General features: G+C 38.8%; 1 protein-coding gene across 5 annotated transcripts in view; it reads right to left on the bottom strand.

Annotated features, from left to right (window-relative positions):
* The window catches only part of KDM2A (lysine demethylase 2A), a 91917-nt gene that overhangs the window by 34872 nt on the left and 37763 nt on the right, over positions 1–19282 (bottom strand). For all 5 annotated transcript variants that reach the window (XM_027959724.3, XM_027959725.3, XM_042237692.2 and 2 more), the window contains exons 3-5: positions 5419–5557; positions 4606–4684; positions 4154–4200 (exon numbers count right to left, since the gene is read on the bottom strand). In XM_027959724.3, the coding sequence (XP_027815525.1) occupies positions 4154–4200; positions 4606–4684; positions 5419–5557 (265 nt within the window). The remainder of the gene's footprint in view (positions 1–4153; positions 4201–4605; positions 4685–5418; positions 5558–19282) is intronic.

Raw genomic sequence — 19282 nt, 5'->3', positions numbered from 1 at the left:
CTTTATTCAATATCTCAATCCTAACAATTTTAAGTACTAAGTACCATTCATAGATGATAAATTTCATACATTCCATAAATATTTACTGAATGATAAAGACATCTTAATGGACACAACCACAACAGAAGGCAGAATGCCAAAGAGGCCACATGAAATAGCAGGGGGAGAAAACAACAGCCTCAGAGTCAAAGAGACCGAAGTTTAAATCTCAGCTCTAATATTATTTAGGCAAGTTATTTAATTTTTCTAAACCTTAATATTTTCTTCTGTAACTAGGGGATAATATCACCTTGTGGGCCAATGTGAGGATTCAGTCAATGAAGTAAAATGTTTGACATAAAATAGATGCTAATTGATTAAATGGTAGTAAAAATGAAAAATCAAAAGAAAAAAATTGTTTTAACTAGACTGATCGGAGAAGGCTTTTAGAAAAAGAGAGGGAAGAGGAGACATTTGAGTTGGGCCTGGAGGACTAAACAGAATTTCAGTAAGATTCAACACTGTGAATTCCACACAGAGGTAATAGCATAAGAGAAGATACAGAGAGGCAGTCCAGCTAAAAACTTAAGAAAATAGTGGTTAAGGAGGTGAGAAAAGGAAAAGCTGCCATTGGAATATTAAAAGTACTATTCAATTTGTAAGAAACTAACAAATACCTACTATATATACCTAGCCTTGGAGGACAGACCAAGGATACTGTTAGGATCTGGTCCCCTGCTCTCAAGGAGTTTACGGTCTAGTTAGATATAAGAGATAATAGGCAAGATGACAAGAATATGGTCACAACAAAGCAGATATGGCAGGATACATATAAAAAGATAACTGATAATGTAAGGCAACAGACTAAACCTTCATTACTTGGAAGAAAAGGCGAATGCTAAATCAAAACTGCCTTGGGATACCACTTCACACCCACTAGGATGGCAATAATAAGAATAAAAGGAAAATAACAAGGGCTGGCAAGGATGCAGAGAAATCAGACTGTCCTGGGTGGAGTGTAACATGGCACAGCTGCTATGGAAAACAGCTTAATGGTTCTTCCATAAATTAAACCTAGAATAACCATATGACCCAGCAACTCTACTCCTAGGTATATATCCAAAAGAATCAAACACAAATGTTCAAACAAAACTCACACATTAATGTTCTTAGCAGTTCTAATTACAATAGTAAAAAGGTAGAAATAACTCAAATGTCCACAAAGAGATCAATCACTTAGCAAAATGTGGCATACCCACACAATGAATGGATTATTCAACCATGAAAAGGAAGTATTGTTATATGCTACAATACAGATAAACCTCAAAAATATTATACTAAGTGAAAGAAGTCAGCACAAAAGGCTACATGTTTTATCATTCCATTTACATGAAATATCCAAAATGGGTAAATCTATAGATATAAAGCAGATTAGTGGTTGCCAGGGCCTGAAGGAAAGCAAGAGCAGGGAATGACTACTTAATGGGTACTGGGTTTCTGTTTAGGGTGATGAAGGATTTCAGAAAGTTGGTATTAGTGATGGCTGCAGATTGTGAATATATTTAATGTCACTGAGTTGAATACTTTAAAATTATTACAATGATAAATATTAAATTATTTGTATTTTACCATAATAAAAAAAAGTAAATGCTCTTCTTTAGGAATTTAGATCAAAGCAAACACCATTCTGCCAAGGCTACCAGAGCACTTAAAAGAATGACAGTCAGTCATAGTAATAGCTAACATTAACTGAGCACATACTATGTGCCAGACACTGTTCTTCACATTTAAGTAACTTCCCCAATGTTACAAATGTAGTAATTAGTGGAACTGGGATTTGAAACCTGTCAGTTATGAGTCCACACTTTAAAAATCAACATATCCCCTTACATTAAGTTTCCACGATAGAATGCGGAAGCTTTTCTTCTTTGGGGGACATGAACTGACACTGGAGATGTAACATTCTTTAGGTAGAAAAGAATCAATTAGCCAAAGTATATTTAGTAATAATGGGTTATGTAATCACCAATATGTTGTTCACTGAATTTTAACAATCATCCGTTATCCAAGAAAAAACTATCCACACTTCAAACAATTTGGGCACAAAGCATAAAGCTGAAATTTCTGATAAGTCTTGCCAGTTTAAATATAATCACTGCTTTATTTAAATCACAACAAAGTTATCTATGACCATCCACAGGTCTAGCTGGAATATAAGGTTAGGAAGGGCTCCAACCATTTTTAGCAGTATACATACAGAGGACACGAGAAAGTAGTAGGAAGTAGGAAGAAATCCACAAGAAAACTAGTGAGTAAATAAGTCTCTATATTAGTATAGCTCAGAAATGTGGATCCTTTAAGTCTATCCTATCCTAGATAGGATCTAGAAGTCTATATTTTTAACAAGTACCACATATGATTCTGATGCAAGTCATCTGTGGACTATACTACTGCTGCTAAGTCACTTCAGCCGTGTCCAACTCTGTGTGACCCCATAGACAGCAGCCCACCAGGCTTCCCCGTCCCCAGGATTCTCCAGGCAAGAACACTGGAGTGGGTTGCCATTTCCTTCTCCAATGCATGCAAGTGAAAAGTGAAAGTGAAGTCGCTCAGTCATGCCCAATTCTTAGTGACCCCATGGACTGCAGCCTACCAGGCTCCTCCATCCATGGGATTTTTCCAGGCAAGAGTACTGGAGTGGGGTGGACTATAGACCCATAAGAATGCCTGACCAATAGAGAAAAGCTGTGGTGGCTCATTAACTTATGGATCCAAAGAATTACTTCCTGGAGGTCATTAGGAAAAAAAGTCAAGTAACAGACCAATAAGTACTCTACTATTAGGTTTTCTGAAGCCCCCTGAGAACCCTGCCTTGTGAAGAGTAACTACTAAACAGATTTACTGAGTATCTACTACACCCCAGAGACTGTGCTGAGTAATAGGAAATACACAGTGACAGGAAGAAAAGCGGCATCTAACAAAGAAACATGTAGGGGAGTGAAAAATACAGCGATTTAGAGAACCTTCCTCTACCTCTGACATTCACCCCTTGGATAAAAAGTTTTTCAGCTGTCTAAAAAAAGCCCTCAAGTGGCCAAGAGACAGTACTGCAATACTTCATTTCAAAGGGAGAGCCTGCACTGAAGCTTCGGCACAGAGGACGAGGCACAACAGAAGCTGTCAGGGGGAGAGCATCCAAAGCTCCTTTCATTTCACGTTCTGTTAGAAATACTTCTAAAACATTTTAATCCACTTTACTGCCTGATCATGTATATGAGAGTAACAATCTCTGAATTCCTGAGGATCCTGGCATGTCTCAGGGCCACACTGAACTCCAATGATGTGCAGAAAATTGACCCAAAGCCTTTCCTGGTGGTTCAGATGGTAAAAAATTTGCCTGCAATGTGGGAGACCAGGGTTCAGTCCCTGAGCTGGGAAGAGCCCTTGGAGAAGTGAACAGAACCCACTCCAGTATTCTGGCCTGGAAAATCCCTGGAGTCTGGCAGGCTACAGTCCATGGGGTTGCAAAGAGTCGGACATGACTGAGTGACTTCACTTAGTGACACCAGAAGTTTTCTTCTTTAATTACACTGCTCTAATTTGCCTTTTCCCCCCTAAATTTTGAATATAATGAAATACAAATCTGATTAAAGACTCAAGTTAACCAAACACTGATGAAGAGATATTTTAATGTATTTACTTCGCAGTTTACGAAGTTTCAAACCTTAGCCATGTTGCCAAATGTAGCGTTAGTGAAAATTTTCTGGAAATTTCTCTATGGCTTTTAGGGAAGGACGAGAATCATAAATGAGGTTTCATTCTTGACTCAGAGAAATACAATTCTACTTTTGAAATTTTACCCTGGAAGGCAGGCTCTTCATGGAGAGAAGGAAGTGCACAGTGGTAAAACTGGAAGGCAGGAAAGAGGCAGATGTTCAGATGCTGTATGTCTCATGAGAAGTACGTCTCAATGAAGCAACTTCGGTAACTCCCTTTGAGAAAATTCTCAGTTGCTAAATAGCAGTATCTAATCAAGACACTATTTCAAGTAGTATATACTTCAAATAAATAGTTTAATGCTCTTAAACCTTAAAATCTCAGTAAGAGATTTAAGACTCAGCTGTAAATCTTATATCTTTGCCTCAAAGACAAAGGCCTCGAGTGTAACACTTACCCACACACATTTTCACATCATTCACAGTGAAGTCTGGATCTGGCATCCTATGAAACAAACACCAGTAAGTATAATGGGAAGCACAACTATTCTAGTCAGGGTGAGTTTTTTCTTAAAGAACTAAGAATTCCCCAGTCAAGCCCCATCAATCTTCAAATTGAGGATTAAAAAATATATTTTAAATATAAATGCTTATATGTATATAAACAGATGTACATATATATGTAGGAAAAAATATATGAGAAAAGGTTAATAGTGATTATTCAGGGTGGTAGATTTCAGGAGATTTACATTTATTTTCTTTATAGTTCATCTATATTTTCTCATTTACGTATAACAACACACTTCAGACAGTTTCAATGATCTATGCTTTGGATTATCAATACTGCACTGTCTATAGCCCTGGGTGTAATGTGGCCACTTTGCAGCCAAACCCAACAGTGAACACTTACTTTATTCCAAGTCCATCGGAATTCTTAAAAATCAGAGGATCTCTTAAGCCACCCCGCTGGATATACTCTACATTAAAATCTGTCACCATAAGAAAACAATTGTTAGAAAGGCCAAGAGGTTTAGCTGGAAAAAGATAAAAGGAGCTATGTAATACAATAAGAGATGGTGTTTGCTATTTCTGTGTATACAGTTTTGCTGTTAGGTAATACATGCTTGTTACTAAGAAACATCTCTTGAGGTATAGGGAGAGCACACTGAGAAGCAGGACTCAAGGGCTTTGCTAAATCTATATTCCCACAATAATTCAGAATTTAACCAACAGGGGATAGTACTATTGAGTCATCTCATAAATCCCAAGCAGAAATCACATCCTGTGCCTTAACAGCCTAAAATTTAATTCTGCCCATTGCAGTACGTATCATGACATCCTTGTCAGTTTGCCCAAGAACAAAGCTGCATGACACACATGGAGCTCAGTCATGGTGGCGCAGGTACATGCTTAACTCTTCTTAATTAAACCCAAACCAAGGGATGAGAGAAGGGAGAGGCCTTTAGGAAAAAAATCCCAACATTCCTGTCCTAATAAACACTTGCTTCTTCCAATATAGCAGAGAATGACTCATGGGGTAGGACTGGGGGACCAGGGGAGGCTGGTGCATGAGTGGCATTGTGTAACAAGAGAAAATAAAGATAAACAGCATCACAGCATTAACAGGCAGTATTTTGGCTGCAGACATGCTGAGCCCACAGCTCCCAGAATCTACAACCTCCTACATCAAGTGGCTGCAGGTCTGAATCCAAATGATACTGACCTTTTCCTTCCATAAAAGTAACAAAATTTGCATTATATTTGTTGGTGTGGAGTTTCTCTTCCAAGTCAAAAGTTCTTTTCCCTTCAATTTCATCATCTGAAATGCCATCATCTTCATAGCGTCGTCGCATGGTACCACGCTGGGGAGAGAGGGACAGAAGGATGAAATCATATACCTTTTCAAGATTTTCAGTTGCTATGTTAAGCATCCATTTGCCTTGCTTTGTAGATCTTTTTCTCAAATAAAGGTCAGCTAATATTCTCACAATGTACGAAATTTAAAATGAGTCACTAAGTTCCCCACTTGTAAATTTTACACTGCTAACTCTTTGAGCCTATAGATAAATTTACAACAAAAATATGACCAAATAGGGTCTACTAAACATTTTTTTTTCCTGGCTGCACCACACAGCATGAGATCTTAGTTCCCTGACTAGGGACTGAACCCACACCCCTTGCATTGGGAGCACAAAGTTTTAACCATTAGACCACCAGGAAAAGTCCAATGAAACATTTAATTTATCTACCATCGTTTATCAGAGGGTGGACAAACTGTCTTTATAGACTTTACAGACCAGGATACAAAACATAATTTTTTTATGGGGAAGTCTACTTCTGGATTAGCTTTCTAAAACAACCTTTGGGAATAGACTAAAACATTTTAATTAATGAAGCAAAACCTCTTTTACAGCAGATAAAGTTAACCTAAGCAACAGCATTCCAAAGAGCAGACCATCAATACTTAGCATTAAAGATAATGTCTTCCCAACGAAAACATACGAATGGTCAACAAGCACATAAAAAGTGCTCAGGATCACTGGTCATTAGGGAAGATACAGATTAATACCACAACAATATACCACTTACACCCACCAGGACGGCTATTACCAAAAAAGGCAGACAATAACAAGTGTTGAAGAGAATGTGGAGAAACTGGAACCCTAACATAATGTTGAAGGTGAAGGTGAAGTCGCTCAGTCATGTCCGTCTCTTTGTGACCCCATGGACTTCTCCGACCATGGGATTCTCCAGGCAAGAATACTGGAGTGGATTGCCATTTCCTTCTCCAATGTTGATGGGAATGTAAAATATTGCAGCCATTCTGGAAAAGTTTGGCAGTTTCTCCAAACATTAAACAGTAAATCATGATTCAGCAATTCTCCTCCTAGGTGTATATCCAAAACAATTAAAAACATATCTAAAATGCAGATGCTCAGAGCAGAACATTATTTATAACAGCCAAATGGCAGAAACAACCCAAATGTCAGTCAGTTGATGAATGGATTAACAAAATGTGGTATATTTACACAATGGAATATTATTTGGCCACAAAAAAGAACAAACTACTGTTATGTGCTACACATGGAAGAATCTTGAAAACAACATACTAAGTGAAAGATGCCAAACACAACAGATCCAGTATTACATAATTTCATTTTTTATTTTAATTTTCTGCTGTACAAATGACCTTTACTGTGTACAACAGGAAGTGGAAGAGGAGGAGATATAATAGCTCTGGCTCATGGGGCAGCTCCACATACTCAGTCACTACCCTCAAAAAGCCATTTTCATTTTCATGAAATGTCCAGAACAGGCAAATCCACAGAGACAGAAAGTAGATTAATGGATGCTAGGGGCTGAGGAGACAGAGGGATAGAAAGTAACTTAACAACGTGGGCTTCTTTGGGGAACAATTAAAAATGTTCTAGAACTAAACAGTGGTGACATCTGCACGACCTTGAATATACTAAAAACCACTGAGTTGTACACTTTTAATTTTTTTCTTAAGATAACATGTTGCTTACGCTGCAAATTTACCTTTTGGTATAGTTAGTTTAGTTTAGCCAGTATTAAAACTTGCTGAAATTTCTGTAACACATGCACATGGGACTTGTGTGGGCGGCAACGGTGAGGCAGCCCAGCTCCAGGCTGGGCTGTGCTTAGTCGCTCCACTGTGTCCAACTCTGTGCAACCCCACAGACTGCAGTCCACCAGGCTCCTCTGTCTAGGGGGATTCTCCAGGCAAGAACATTGGAGTCGGTTGCCATGCCCTCCTCGAGGAGATCTTCCCAACCCAGGTCTCCCACAGTGCAGGCAGATTCTTAATCACCTGAGCCACCAGGGAAGCCCTGTTAACATAAAACCCCAGGGTTCAAGATAACTGGGGAAAGATGCGTGTGTCATGGGAGAAGATCAGAAGCCAAATCTCAGAAGGCAGACTAGCAAAAGAAGGATTTTCAGAGAGACATTCCATGGCTTCCTTCCAATCTACAGCTAAAGATACCTGCCACTGCTTACACAAGGGCCTGCCTAGCCCAGACCCTACCACCACCTGGTTACACCCAAGCGGAGCTCCTCACTTTACCTTTCCCAGATCCCTCTGAGTATTAAAATAGTTTAAACGAATAAAAAAATATCTACCACCCCACTCAGAACACCCCTCTCCCTATCAACACAAATAGAAGAAAACAGGGAGCACAGCATGCCTTGGGTTAAAAAATAAATAAAACTGGGAATGGAAAAAGAGGCTGGTTTGATCCTTAGTTTCCTGGTGAGGTTCCCAGGGCCCTCTGCTGCCCATCATCCCCACCCCCGACCCCCACCTGCTCATCAACTGAGGTTCCAATGGGTGGGGGAGGTCTGGGTGAGAAGGAGTATGTGCTAAGAACAACCAAACCTGGAATTTAGATACTGATGATCTAGAATCAATTACACAGCACCAGAATTTATATAAACACGTTAAGAAAATGAGACACTGGAGAAAAGTCTCTTAGGGAATGGGACCAGGGAAAGAGCAGAAATAAGAAATTAAAAGTAAATAAAACTGATGGTTACACACCAGAGGAGAGCGAGATTCAATTTACCAGTTTTAGGTAGAAACACTGATGAATACCTGTTATCTTTCCCAAGTTCGGCAAAAAAACCCCTTATAACACTCTTACCTAGGAGTTTGTTGTCATAAGTCACAGCTTAAAGGCCAAAAGATCTATTTTTAGTAGACCTCTTACTCTAAAAATGCCACCAATGCTCGAAAATACTTTTAGGTACCTTTATATTTGAAGGGAGGCTGGTTATTTTCGCTGACAGATTTCTTAAACGGGTTTGTGTTTTGAAAGCCATCACTCAGTTCTCTTCCTCACCTCATTTCACATATGTGTCTTAGAAAATAACTCCAAAAGATGAGTTCCAAGCATGTCAAAAAGCAAGAGCAATACCACTGAAATAAATATGGTTTTCCACAACAATCATTTTTAGAAAGCATTCATTTGCACACAGAAATAACCTCCTCACATACAAGGTCAATTAATTTATGACAAAGGAGGCAAGAACATATAACAGGGAAAGGACAGTCTCTTCAATAAATGGTGTTGGGAAAAGTGGACAGCTACACACAAAAGAATGAAACTGAACCACTATCTTTTACCATACACAAAAATTAACTCAAAATGGATGAAAGACTTAACCTACTAGGTAATAAGTGCTGGTGAGGATGTGAAAAAGCAAAAGCCTCATACAGCCTCCCATAGCTAGTGGGAATATAGAACAAGACAACTCTATGGAAAGAGAGTCTTGCAGTTCCTCAAACTGGTTGAGAGTTACCATATGACCCAGAAATTTCATTTCTAAGTATCTATCCAAGAAAATGAAAACATGTCCACACAAAAACACACATACTAATGTTCACAGCAACATTATTCACTACAACCAATGGATGATGACAAATGGGAAAATAAACTATAGTCTATATCCATACACTCTCTTCCGACAACACAAGAGATGACTCCACACAGGGATATCACCAGATGGTCAGTATCCAAATCAGACTGATTATATTCTTTGCAGCCGAAGATAGAGAAGCTCTGTACAGTCAGCAAAAACAAGACCTGGAGCTAGCTATGGCTCAGATCATCAGCTCTTTACTGCAAAATTCAGGCTCAAATTGAAGAAAGTAGGGAAAATCACTAGGCTATTCATGTATGACCTAAATCAAATCCCTTACAATACAGTGGAGGTGCTAAATAGATTCAAGGGATTAAATCTGGTAGACAAAGTGCCTGAAAAACTATGGATGGAGGTTCTAACACTGTATAGGAGGTGGTGACCAAAACCATCCCCAAGAAAAAGAAATGCAAGAAGGCAAAGTGGTTGTCTGAGAAGGTCTTACAAATACCTGAGAAAAGAAAAGTGAAAGGCAAAGGAGAAAGGGAAAGATATATCTAATTGAATGCAGAGTTCCAGAAATAGCAAGGAGAGATAAGAAAGCCTTCTTAACTGGCCAATGCAAAGCAACAGAGGAAAAAAACAGAATGGGAAAGACTAGAGATCTCTTTCAGAAAACTGGAGATACCAAGGGAACATTTCATGCAAAGATGGGCACAGTAAAGGACAAAATTGGCAAGAACCTAACAGAAGCAGAAGAGATTAAGAAAATGTGGCAAATATACACGGAAAAACCGTACAAGAAAGCTCTTAAGGATTCAGACAACCATGATGATGTGGTCACTCACCCAGAGTCAGACATCTTGGGGTGTGAAGTCAAGTGGGCCTTAGGACGCATTACTACAAGCAAAACTAGTAGAAGTGATGGAGTTTCAGCTGAGCTATTTCAAATCTTAAAAGATGATGCTGTTTAAGTGCTGCACTCAATATGCCAGCAAATTCGGAAAACTCAGCAGCGGCCACAGGACTGGAAAAGGTCAGTTTTCGTGCCAATCCCAAAGAAAAGCAATACCAAAGAAAGCTCAAATTACCACACAATTGCACTTCTTTCACATGCCAGCAAGATTATGCTGAAAATCCTTCAAGCTAGGCGTCAGCAGTACGTGAACCAAGAACTTCCAGCTGTACAAGCTGGATTCAGAATAGGCAGAGGAATCAGAGATCAAATTGCCAACATCTGTCAGAATCATAGAAAAAGCAAGGGGATTCCAAAAAAAACATTTAATTCTGGTTCATTGACTATGGTAATCCCTATGATTGTGTGGATCAAAACAAACTGTGGATATTCTTAATAAGATGGGAGTGTCAGACCACATTACCTGCTTCCTGAGAAACCTATATGCAGGACGAACAGCAAAAGTTACAGTTGGACATGGAACAATGGACTGGTTCAAAATTGGGAAAGGAGTACTTGTAGGCTATATATTGTCACGCTGCTTATTTAACTTATATGCAGAGTATATCATGAGAAATGCTGGGCTGGATGAAGCACAATCTGGAATCAAGATTGTGGGGAGAAAAAAATAAATAAAAAATTTAAAAAAATTGTGGGGAGAAATATCAATAACCTCAAGTATGCAAATGATAACACTTTAAGGGCAGAAAGTGAAGAGGTACTAAAGAGCCTTTTCATGAAGGTGAAAAGAGGAGAGTGAAAAAGCTGGTTTAAAACTCAACTTTCAAAAAGTGAAGATCATGGCATGTGGTCCTATAACTACATGGCAAATAGATGGAGAAAATGTGGAAACTGTCAGATTTCATTTTCTTGGGCTCCAAAATCAATGCAGATGGTGACTGCAGCCACGCTTGAAATTAAAAGATCCTTGCTCCCTGGAAGAATAGCTATGACAAACCTAGACAGCGTATTAAAAAGTAGAGATAATCATTTTGCCAACAAAGGTCTGTATAATCAAAGCTACGGTTTTTCCAGCAGTCACGTATGGATGTGAGAGTTGGCTCATAAAGGAGGCTGAGAGCTGAAGAACTGATGCTTTTGAACTGTGGTGCTGGAAAAGACTCTTGAGAGTCCCTTGGACAGCAAGGAGATCAAACCAGTCAATCCTAAAGGAAGTCAACCCTGAATATTCATTGGAAGAACTGGTGCTGAAGCTGGAGCTCCAATACTTTGGCCACCTGATGCAAAGAGCTAACTCACTGGAAAAGACCCTGATGCTGAGAAAGATTGAGGGCAAGAGGAGAAGACGGCGTGAGAGGATAAGATGGTTGGATGACATTACTGACTCAATGGAAATAAGTTTGAGCTAACTCAGGGAGATGGTGAAGGACATGGAGGCCTGGAGTGCTGCAGTCCATGGGGTGGCAAAGAGTTGGACACAACTTAGGGACTGAGCAATACATCCATACAATGGAGTATAGCTAAGCAATAATAGAAGGGAGTGAAGTACTGAGAAATGCTGCAACCACAGATGAACTTCGACAAAGACACTAAGTGAAATAAGCTAATTACAAAAGACCATATATTTTATGATTACCTTTATCTGAAATGTACAGAATCTATAAAGACATAGGCTGGAGAGAAGAGAGATGGAGAGTAACTGCTAATGTGTACTGGGGTGATGAAAATATTTTAGAATTAGATACTAGTAATGTTTTCACAGAGGACTTCCCTGGTGGCTCAGACGGTAAAGTGTCTGTCTACAATGCGGGAGACCTGGGTTGGGAAGATCCCCTGGAGGAGGAAATGGCAACCCACTCCAGTACCCTTGCCGGGAAATTCTGTGGATGGAGGAGCCTGGTAAGCTTCAGTCCATGGGGTCACAAAGAGTTGGACACGACTGAGCGACTTCACTTGAATGTTTTCACAACTTTGTAGATAAAACTACTGAATTGTGCACTTTATTATTATTTTTAAAAATATTTATTTGGCTGTGTTGGGTCTCAATTGACGTATGTGGCATTGTCACTCTTTGTTGCAGTATGCAACCTCTTAGTGGCGGCATGTGGATCTAGTTCCCTGAGCAAGACTGAACCCAGGCCCCCTGCGCTGGGAATGTGGAGTCTTAGCCACTGGACCACCAGGGAAGTCCCTGAGTTGTACACTTTAAAAGGGTGAATTGAATAGCATATGAATTCTATCTCAATACAAAATAATGGTGGGCAGTCTATAACAGAAAAAAGGTTAATACAATGCACATATTAAAGGCAATGTATTTTTATAATAAAGACCAGACCAAATCTTGCCTAATAACATTTTTTGAGAAAGCAAAATTTTCTTCTAAATTTTCATAGCCATTTCAGTTGACTTTATATGAAAGGACACATAGATAAGTGACTTAAAAAAGTCCTTAAGTATTTCATGAACCACCATGCTGTGCCAGAAATGCAAAAGCAGTTTGTTCTAAGAATTTCAACTCCATCGACTAATGTCATTTACCACATTAACAGATTAAAGGAGAAAAATTAAAGATCAGCTAGATCTGAGCTGTCCAAAATGTTAGCTGCTAGCCACACGTGGCTGTGAGATTTAAGTTAAAGATTAAAAATATTTTCAACAAAAGATGCAAGGGAAACTAGGTATCTGCATTCAAGAGAATGTGTCAGACCCTTACCTTAAACCATTTCATTTGGTACAAAAAATTAACTCAAAACACATCAAAGACCTAAACTAACAGCTGAAACTATAAAATTCTTAGAAGTAAACAAGGGAAAATCTTCACAGCATTAGCTTTAAAGAGGATTTTTTTAAATGACATCAAAAGCGAAAGGAAAAAAACAAACAGGTAAACTGGACTTCATCAAAATTTTTAAAATTTGTGCAAAAAACACTATCAACCGAGTGAAAAGAAACCGCAGGAGAAAATATCTGCAAATCATACATCTGACATGGGATTAGTATCTAGAATATATAAAGAACTCTTGTAATTCAACAACAACAAAAGAAACCACCCAATCCAAAAATGGGCAAAGGACTTAAATAGGAATTTCTCCAAAGAAGACACCCAAATGGTCAATATGCACTGGAAAAGATGCCAAACATCACCACAAATCAAACCCATAGTGAGATACTACTTCACATCCTTTAAGATTCCTATCACCAAAAAAGAAAAAACAAAAAACAAACAAACAAAAAAAAAACACCCACAAAATAACAAAAGTTATCAAGGAAGTGGGGAACTAAAATGCTTATGCACTGCTGGTTGCAGCCTGTGTGAAAAAAAAGTACAGCAATTCCTCAAAAGATTTAACACAGAATTGCCATATGATCCAGTAATTCTACTTCTAGAACCAAAAGAAAACAACCAGAAGCAGGAACTCAGACACTACAACACCAGTGTTCATAATGCCATTATTCATGATGGTCAAAAAAAAAAAAAAGGAAACAGCCCCAAATTTCCATTGACAAATAAAATGTAGTATTTATATATATACAACGAAATATTATTCAGCTATAAAACAAAATGGAGATCTGACACCTGCAGCAACATGGGTAAACCCTGAAGACATCATGCTAAGTGAAACAGGTCAGACAAAGATAAAATATTGTATGATTCCACTTATGAGACACCTAAAATAGACAAATTCATAGAGACAGAAAGAGATTAGAGATTACCAGGGGCTGGGGGGAGGAGGAAAGGGAAGTCACCATTTTATGATTACACAATTTACATCTGGGGTAATGAAAAAAGTTTTGGAAACAGTAATGATGCCAACACCACACTGTGAATTAACACCACTGAATGAATTTGCTTAAAATGGTTAGAACCAGTTTTGTTGCAAATATCTTCCAATTTCTAAAAATAATGCAATATATCAAAAATCTCCCGTTAAGAGTCACTGTACAATTTCTTCATTTTATATCAAGTAGTTTTTGCCTACGATAACTTCTGAGAATCAGGAAATATGATGGAATTATTTTACAAAGAAGACAGGTAAAACTGACCTAAGTTTACCCTTTTAGAAAACAGAAAAACAAGAAAGCTAAACTATCTAAAAGGAGAGCTTATCCCTTGTCAATTCTACTACAGACACTTTACTGTGTGATCTTAGGCAGTTAAGTGAATCATTTAACCTCTCTAGATCCTAATTTTCCCTTGGAGGTAAATAATACAAGGTCCCTTTGTGCTCTACAATAAAGTCCTCACCACCTGATTCTCAGCCTTGCTCTCTCTTACATTATATTATACTGTGTTGACATTTTGCTGACCTATAGCCCCCCTCTGTCCTGACTAGGGACACTGAGAGGCACGAGTGGTGGGTTGGTAGGGCAGCCCTCCAAGGGACTTCCACATCATCCTCCTGTCCTCCCCACGGCCCCCCCATATTAAACAAATCTCCATGTATCTCAATCAACCAGATGTTAAGGCAGTTATTTCTGGAGAGCTTAGGCAATTACCATTCCCCAAGGGATCAAAGGAGTCAGAGAATGAAGAAATTGTATGAAGTATGAAAAGGCAGTTGCTTTTTTATTAATGACACCCAGAAGGGCTACTGGTTTGAAGGTGAACTATGATGCCAGGAAAAAGTAACAGTAGTAACAGCAGTTAACATTCCAGTGTTGACTATGTGCCAAGTACTGTAACAAGCATTCTGCATGTATTAACACATGTAAGGATACTATCCTCTCTTCTCTATGACAAAAGGCAAATGAAGGACAGAGTAACCTGCCCAAGTTACAAAGCTAGTAACTGGTCCAGCTGGGACTGGGACCCAATTCTAGAACCCATGGTCTTAACCACTACTCTCTACTACTGAAATCACTAAGCAACGAACTCTGGCCAGACCAGGGGCTTGGGGCAGCTTAAGTAACTGTCAAAGGAGATCCCAGAAAACTGAAATGGCTCCGGCAGAGCAAGGACATGAAGTGGTGGGGCTGCTGGCAACGAAGCAGTCTATAAACCAGAACACCATGCCTGGAAGAAAGATGAGCAAAATATCTTCCCAAGGGAGGGAGGTTTCTGATACGTGCTAAGGGATACGACATTTCCCTTAAATGTTATTTAACATTTCACCAATCCTGACTTCTAATTCTAGCTTTTACTGGTTGTCTTCCTGGACATTCAGTTATTTTGGCTGAAATAAAAATATTGCAATTTCTAACCAGAGACCACTTTACATCAAAGAGTGCTTTGAACCTAGTATGTTTATTATATACGCTAATTAAAATTTGTTTTCATTCTCTGTATTTGTAGTCAGGGACATTTACCACACACTTTCTGTAAAGATGATGTTGCCAACATTTTTTTTTAACCGAGATTCATTTCTACATTTCCTACTGTCTCTAAGTTCTGATCTGAGATAGATCTACCTCACTACCTCAGAGAAAAGTTTTAATTACACAGCCTCTTCGCTGGTGATGGTATAAGAAGCCAAGCAACAACTATATTTTCACGGCCCACATCATGCTATTGCTTTAAACAAAAAGTTTGGGGGCATCTTTTTATAAGTATATAAAGTGATACAGATTACATCTGAACCTTTCCAACACACACCAAATCCCTACTTGATAAGTGCTTAATAAGCTCTTAAACATCTTCAAAGAAAGAAGCAAGCTCAGGTTCTCAACTGGTCCCCTTCACAAAAGTATGAATCCAAAAGTGAACTGAAGTGAAGTTGCTCAGTCATGTCCAACTCTTTGCGACCCCATGGACTGTAGCCTACCAGGCTCCCCCGAACCTGGGATTCTCCAGGCAGGAATACTGGAGTGGGTTGCCATTTCCTTCTCCAGGAGATCTTCCCAACCCAGGGATCGAATCTGGATCTCCCACATTGCAGGCAGACGCTTTACCATCTGAGCCACCAGGGAAGTCATGTATATGAATACATATATATCCTAAAAATCAACTAACCTTTAAGGTGTTGTTCTCATTTTCTTTCTTTCCATATTTTTGAAAATCCACTATTACTGTAAGATCACACACTGGGGCAGGTACATATGTAGATGAATCACTGCCTATCACCTTTCTATGTGTGTACATGTGTTTGTGATATAAAAGTTATTTGAATACTTATTCATATAACAGGGCACTCATTATGGAGTTATAGCCAGATGCTCTGCATACAAAGATAAAAGGCAGAGTCTAGAGCTAAGATTTCTGGCCAGTAGGGGGAGACAGACATGTAAATAAGTGACAGTATTACCATTAATGTGATATGTATTAAGACAGGTAGATACAGAATTTATTCAAGTCCAAGAGGAAGGAGTAGTAGAATGGTTGATGAAGGCTCCACTTAAGAGTAGAAATGTTTTCTCATTCAATATAACTTTACTGAACATCTACTAAGTGCCAAGGACTATGGATATAGATTCTATATTGCTCCTCTGTAGCAGTGACCTCTGTAGCTTTTGAACTGAGAGTATTTTGGACTGAAAGGAGATTAAACCAGTCAATCCTAAAGGAAATCCATCTTGAATATTTATTACAAGGACTGATGCTGAAACTGAAGCGGCAATACGTTGGCTACCTGATGCAAAGGGCCGACTTATTAGAAAAGACCCTGATGCTAGGAAAGACTGAAGGCAGGAGAAAGGGATGACAGAAGATGAGATTGATGGATGGCATTGCTGACTCAATGGACATAAATTTGAGCAATCTCCAGGAGATGGTGAAGGACAGGGAAGCCTGGCATGCGGCAGTCTATGGGGTCGCAAAGTGTCGGACATGACTGAGCAACTGAACTGAACTAAACTCCTTCCCACTGGATTACTGAGGCTCTCCTTAACAGAAGGTGAATAACATTTTTCAAAAATAAAAGTAATTTGTTTAGAAAAATGTGGTAACTTCATTACATCTAATGAGAAATTTAGTGGCAATATCCTAAGGTAGTACAAAAACAGTAGGAATCACTGCCTTACAGTGACTAAACCTTGGGCACAAGTTTTTACCTTTAGATGTTAACACCCACTGCCCTTAAAATACTAAGAGGCTTGAGGACAAGGATAAAGGAAGACACATGCTTAATTTTAACACAACTGCTTTACTGTATTACAAAGAAGGCGTACTTATCAACTACACAGCTGAAAAGCTTGCATTTCTTTCGTTGACAGTTTAGCCTTCAAATATTTCTGGGCTAACTGAAGATCAACTTATGCAGAGACCAACAGCACAAAGAACACTTTCTATATATACAAAACATTAGCAGATCACAGTAATTCCAACAAGACAGAGTAATCCATAAATAGAAATTTGGCAAGAAGCATATTCACATCTAAGTCTCTGATTTTAAAAAAAGAAAAAAAGACAGCTGAGAAGGCAGAATGCTCAAAAGCAGAGGGGTATACAACACAAAGTGAACTTCTCCCCTAAAAGTTCCCTCAGAACTAATGTCAAATACTTAGTGTGTACAGAATGAGCCCCAAATCCTGAGTCAGGATTCACTCCCTCAGCCACAAATATGTCCTCCAAAAAACTAACTGGCTGAGAAATAAGTTACAGTGCTGGATCTCTTCCATCAACGTTCCCTGCTTTTCTGCATACTATTTGGTATAATCAACTGTTCAGGGTGCCTGCTGCACAATTAATCATGATAGTGCCACAATTCTATAAAAGACAAAAACTGCTGTAAGTAGCAAAATCAGTCTATGAAATTCAGGATGAAGAGAGGCATCTCAACACCATCCTGAAGAGAAATAATGTGAGTTCAGACACTACAAAAAAGGCACATTTTCATTCCCCTAAAGGTTTTTACTAGAATATACATACACTTTTCCTCTTGGATACTGGCAAAAGCAATACTCAGCAATATTACACATTCTATCAACATGCAAATGTTCGATCAGTTTATCCTCCAAAAGAAGCCCAGTCAAACCATCAGAGAAACTGGAAATAACAGCATTTGTCAATGTCCAAGTCACCTTGGGAGTTTTACTTCTTAAGTAGCTGGGGAAAAAAGATGTGTAATTCCTCACTCTACTTTCTGTACCACTCTCAAATCTTCACCTCCTTTTTGTAACCACAGAATACTTCTTAAACTTAGCATTCTTACTACCTGACATTCAAAAGTTACTCTGAGTTAAGTGAAATCATTATCTAAAAGGAATATAAAATGTTTGCTTTTTCTAATTTTTAATCTCCCAGAGCAGAAAAGGGAATTTTGGAAGGACTGATCACTAGGAAATAATCTTCAAATTACCCACACATAAACAAAATGGAAAATACCACCCATTAAAAATGGAAACAGTAATGAACTCAGAAATATTCAGTTTGTCCCTCAACTCAACAAATGTCTTAACTTATTTTCATTAGCCAATGAACATCCTCTGAGATTCAAATAGTCCCTGAACACCTATGTTTACTGCCTGGTTTGTTTCTATAGCAACAGACACCTAGAATGCAGAAACAAAGATAATGCCTAGTTTCTTCACCATCTTCTGTAATTGATGCAACTGTAAGTCATTAGTATGATAGATGGCACAAGCAGAGCCATTTCCAGTTCCTAGAAGGTGAAGATTAGTGAAGCTGTTGGGCAAAACAATTTATAGAAAAAGATAAAGCCCCTACAAGTTTACCTCAAATTTAAAAGGGAAGTAAGAACCATCTGCCAGTCACTAAGAAAGGTAAAGTGAACCTGAAAAGACAGTTGATTTTGGAAAACATTAACTCTACTTACTCAGTCAATGATATGAACCATTAAAGGTGTCACACATACTGCTTCTCCTAAATTTTAGGTGAGTTAGGGGAGACAGCAAGCAGTCACTTGAAGCCAGAAGATATTCCATAAATGCACCTATTTCCAGCCTTGCTATATCCCTCTGATCAACATGTGTTCCTCTATGGCCTTCCTCTCTGGAGCTCTGACTAATGCTTTGATTCATAGACAAAGGTCAATCTCTTAACCAACAAATGACTTCTTTCAAACTGTCAAACCTTAGATTTAGAGGAGTCATGAAATTCCATGTTAAGGAGCAGAACCTCTGGAAGGAACTGGCAAACAATCAAGAGCTGGTATTTGACAATATCCCCCCCAGACACATATACTCTTCCCCTCCCCCACTGCCATGGCCGCATTAGAATCCTGGCAAGACCACTTCCCATCTTTCAGTCATTCATTCGTGTCGACTACGATTAAGGCACAGAAAATTGAGTCTTCACTTCTGAATTGACCTAGGAATGTAGTAGAAGAGTGGCAAAGTAACCTACTGCACTAAGAAGCCCAACAGCAAAAGGAATACTCAATAAAGCAGTTAT

This window comes from Ovis aries, chromosome 21 (assembly GCF_016772045.2).
Source record: "Ovis aries strain OAR_USU_Benz2616 breed Rambouillet chromosome 21, ARS-UI_Ramb_v3.0, whole genome shotgun sequence".
Classification (NCBI taxonomy): Eukaryota; Metazoa; Chordata; class Mammalia; order Artiodactyla; family Bovidae; genus Ovis; species Ovis aries.
Note: the sequence above shows the minus strand (reverse complement) of the source record. Positions and strands in the feature narration are given on the sequence as shown.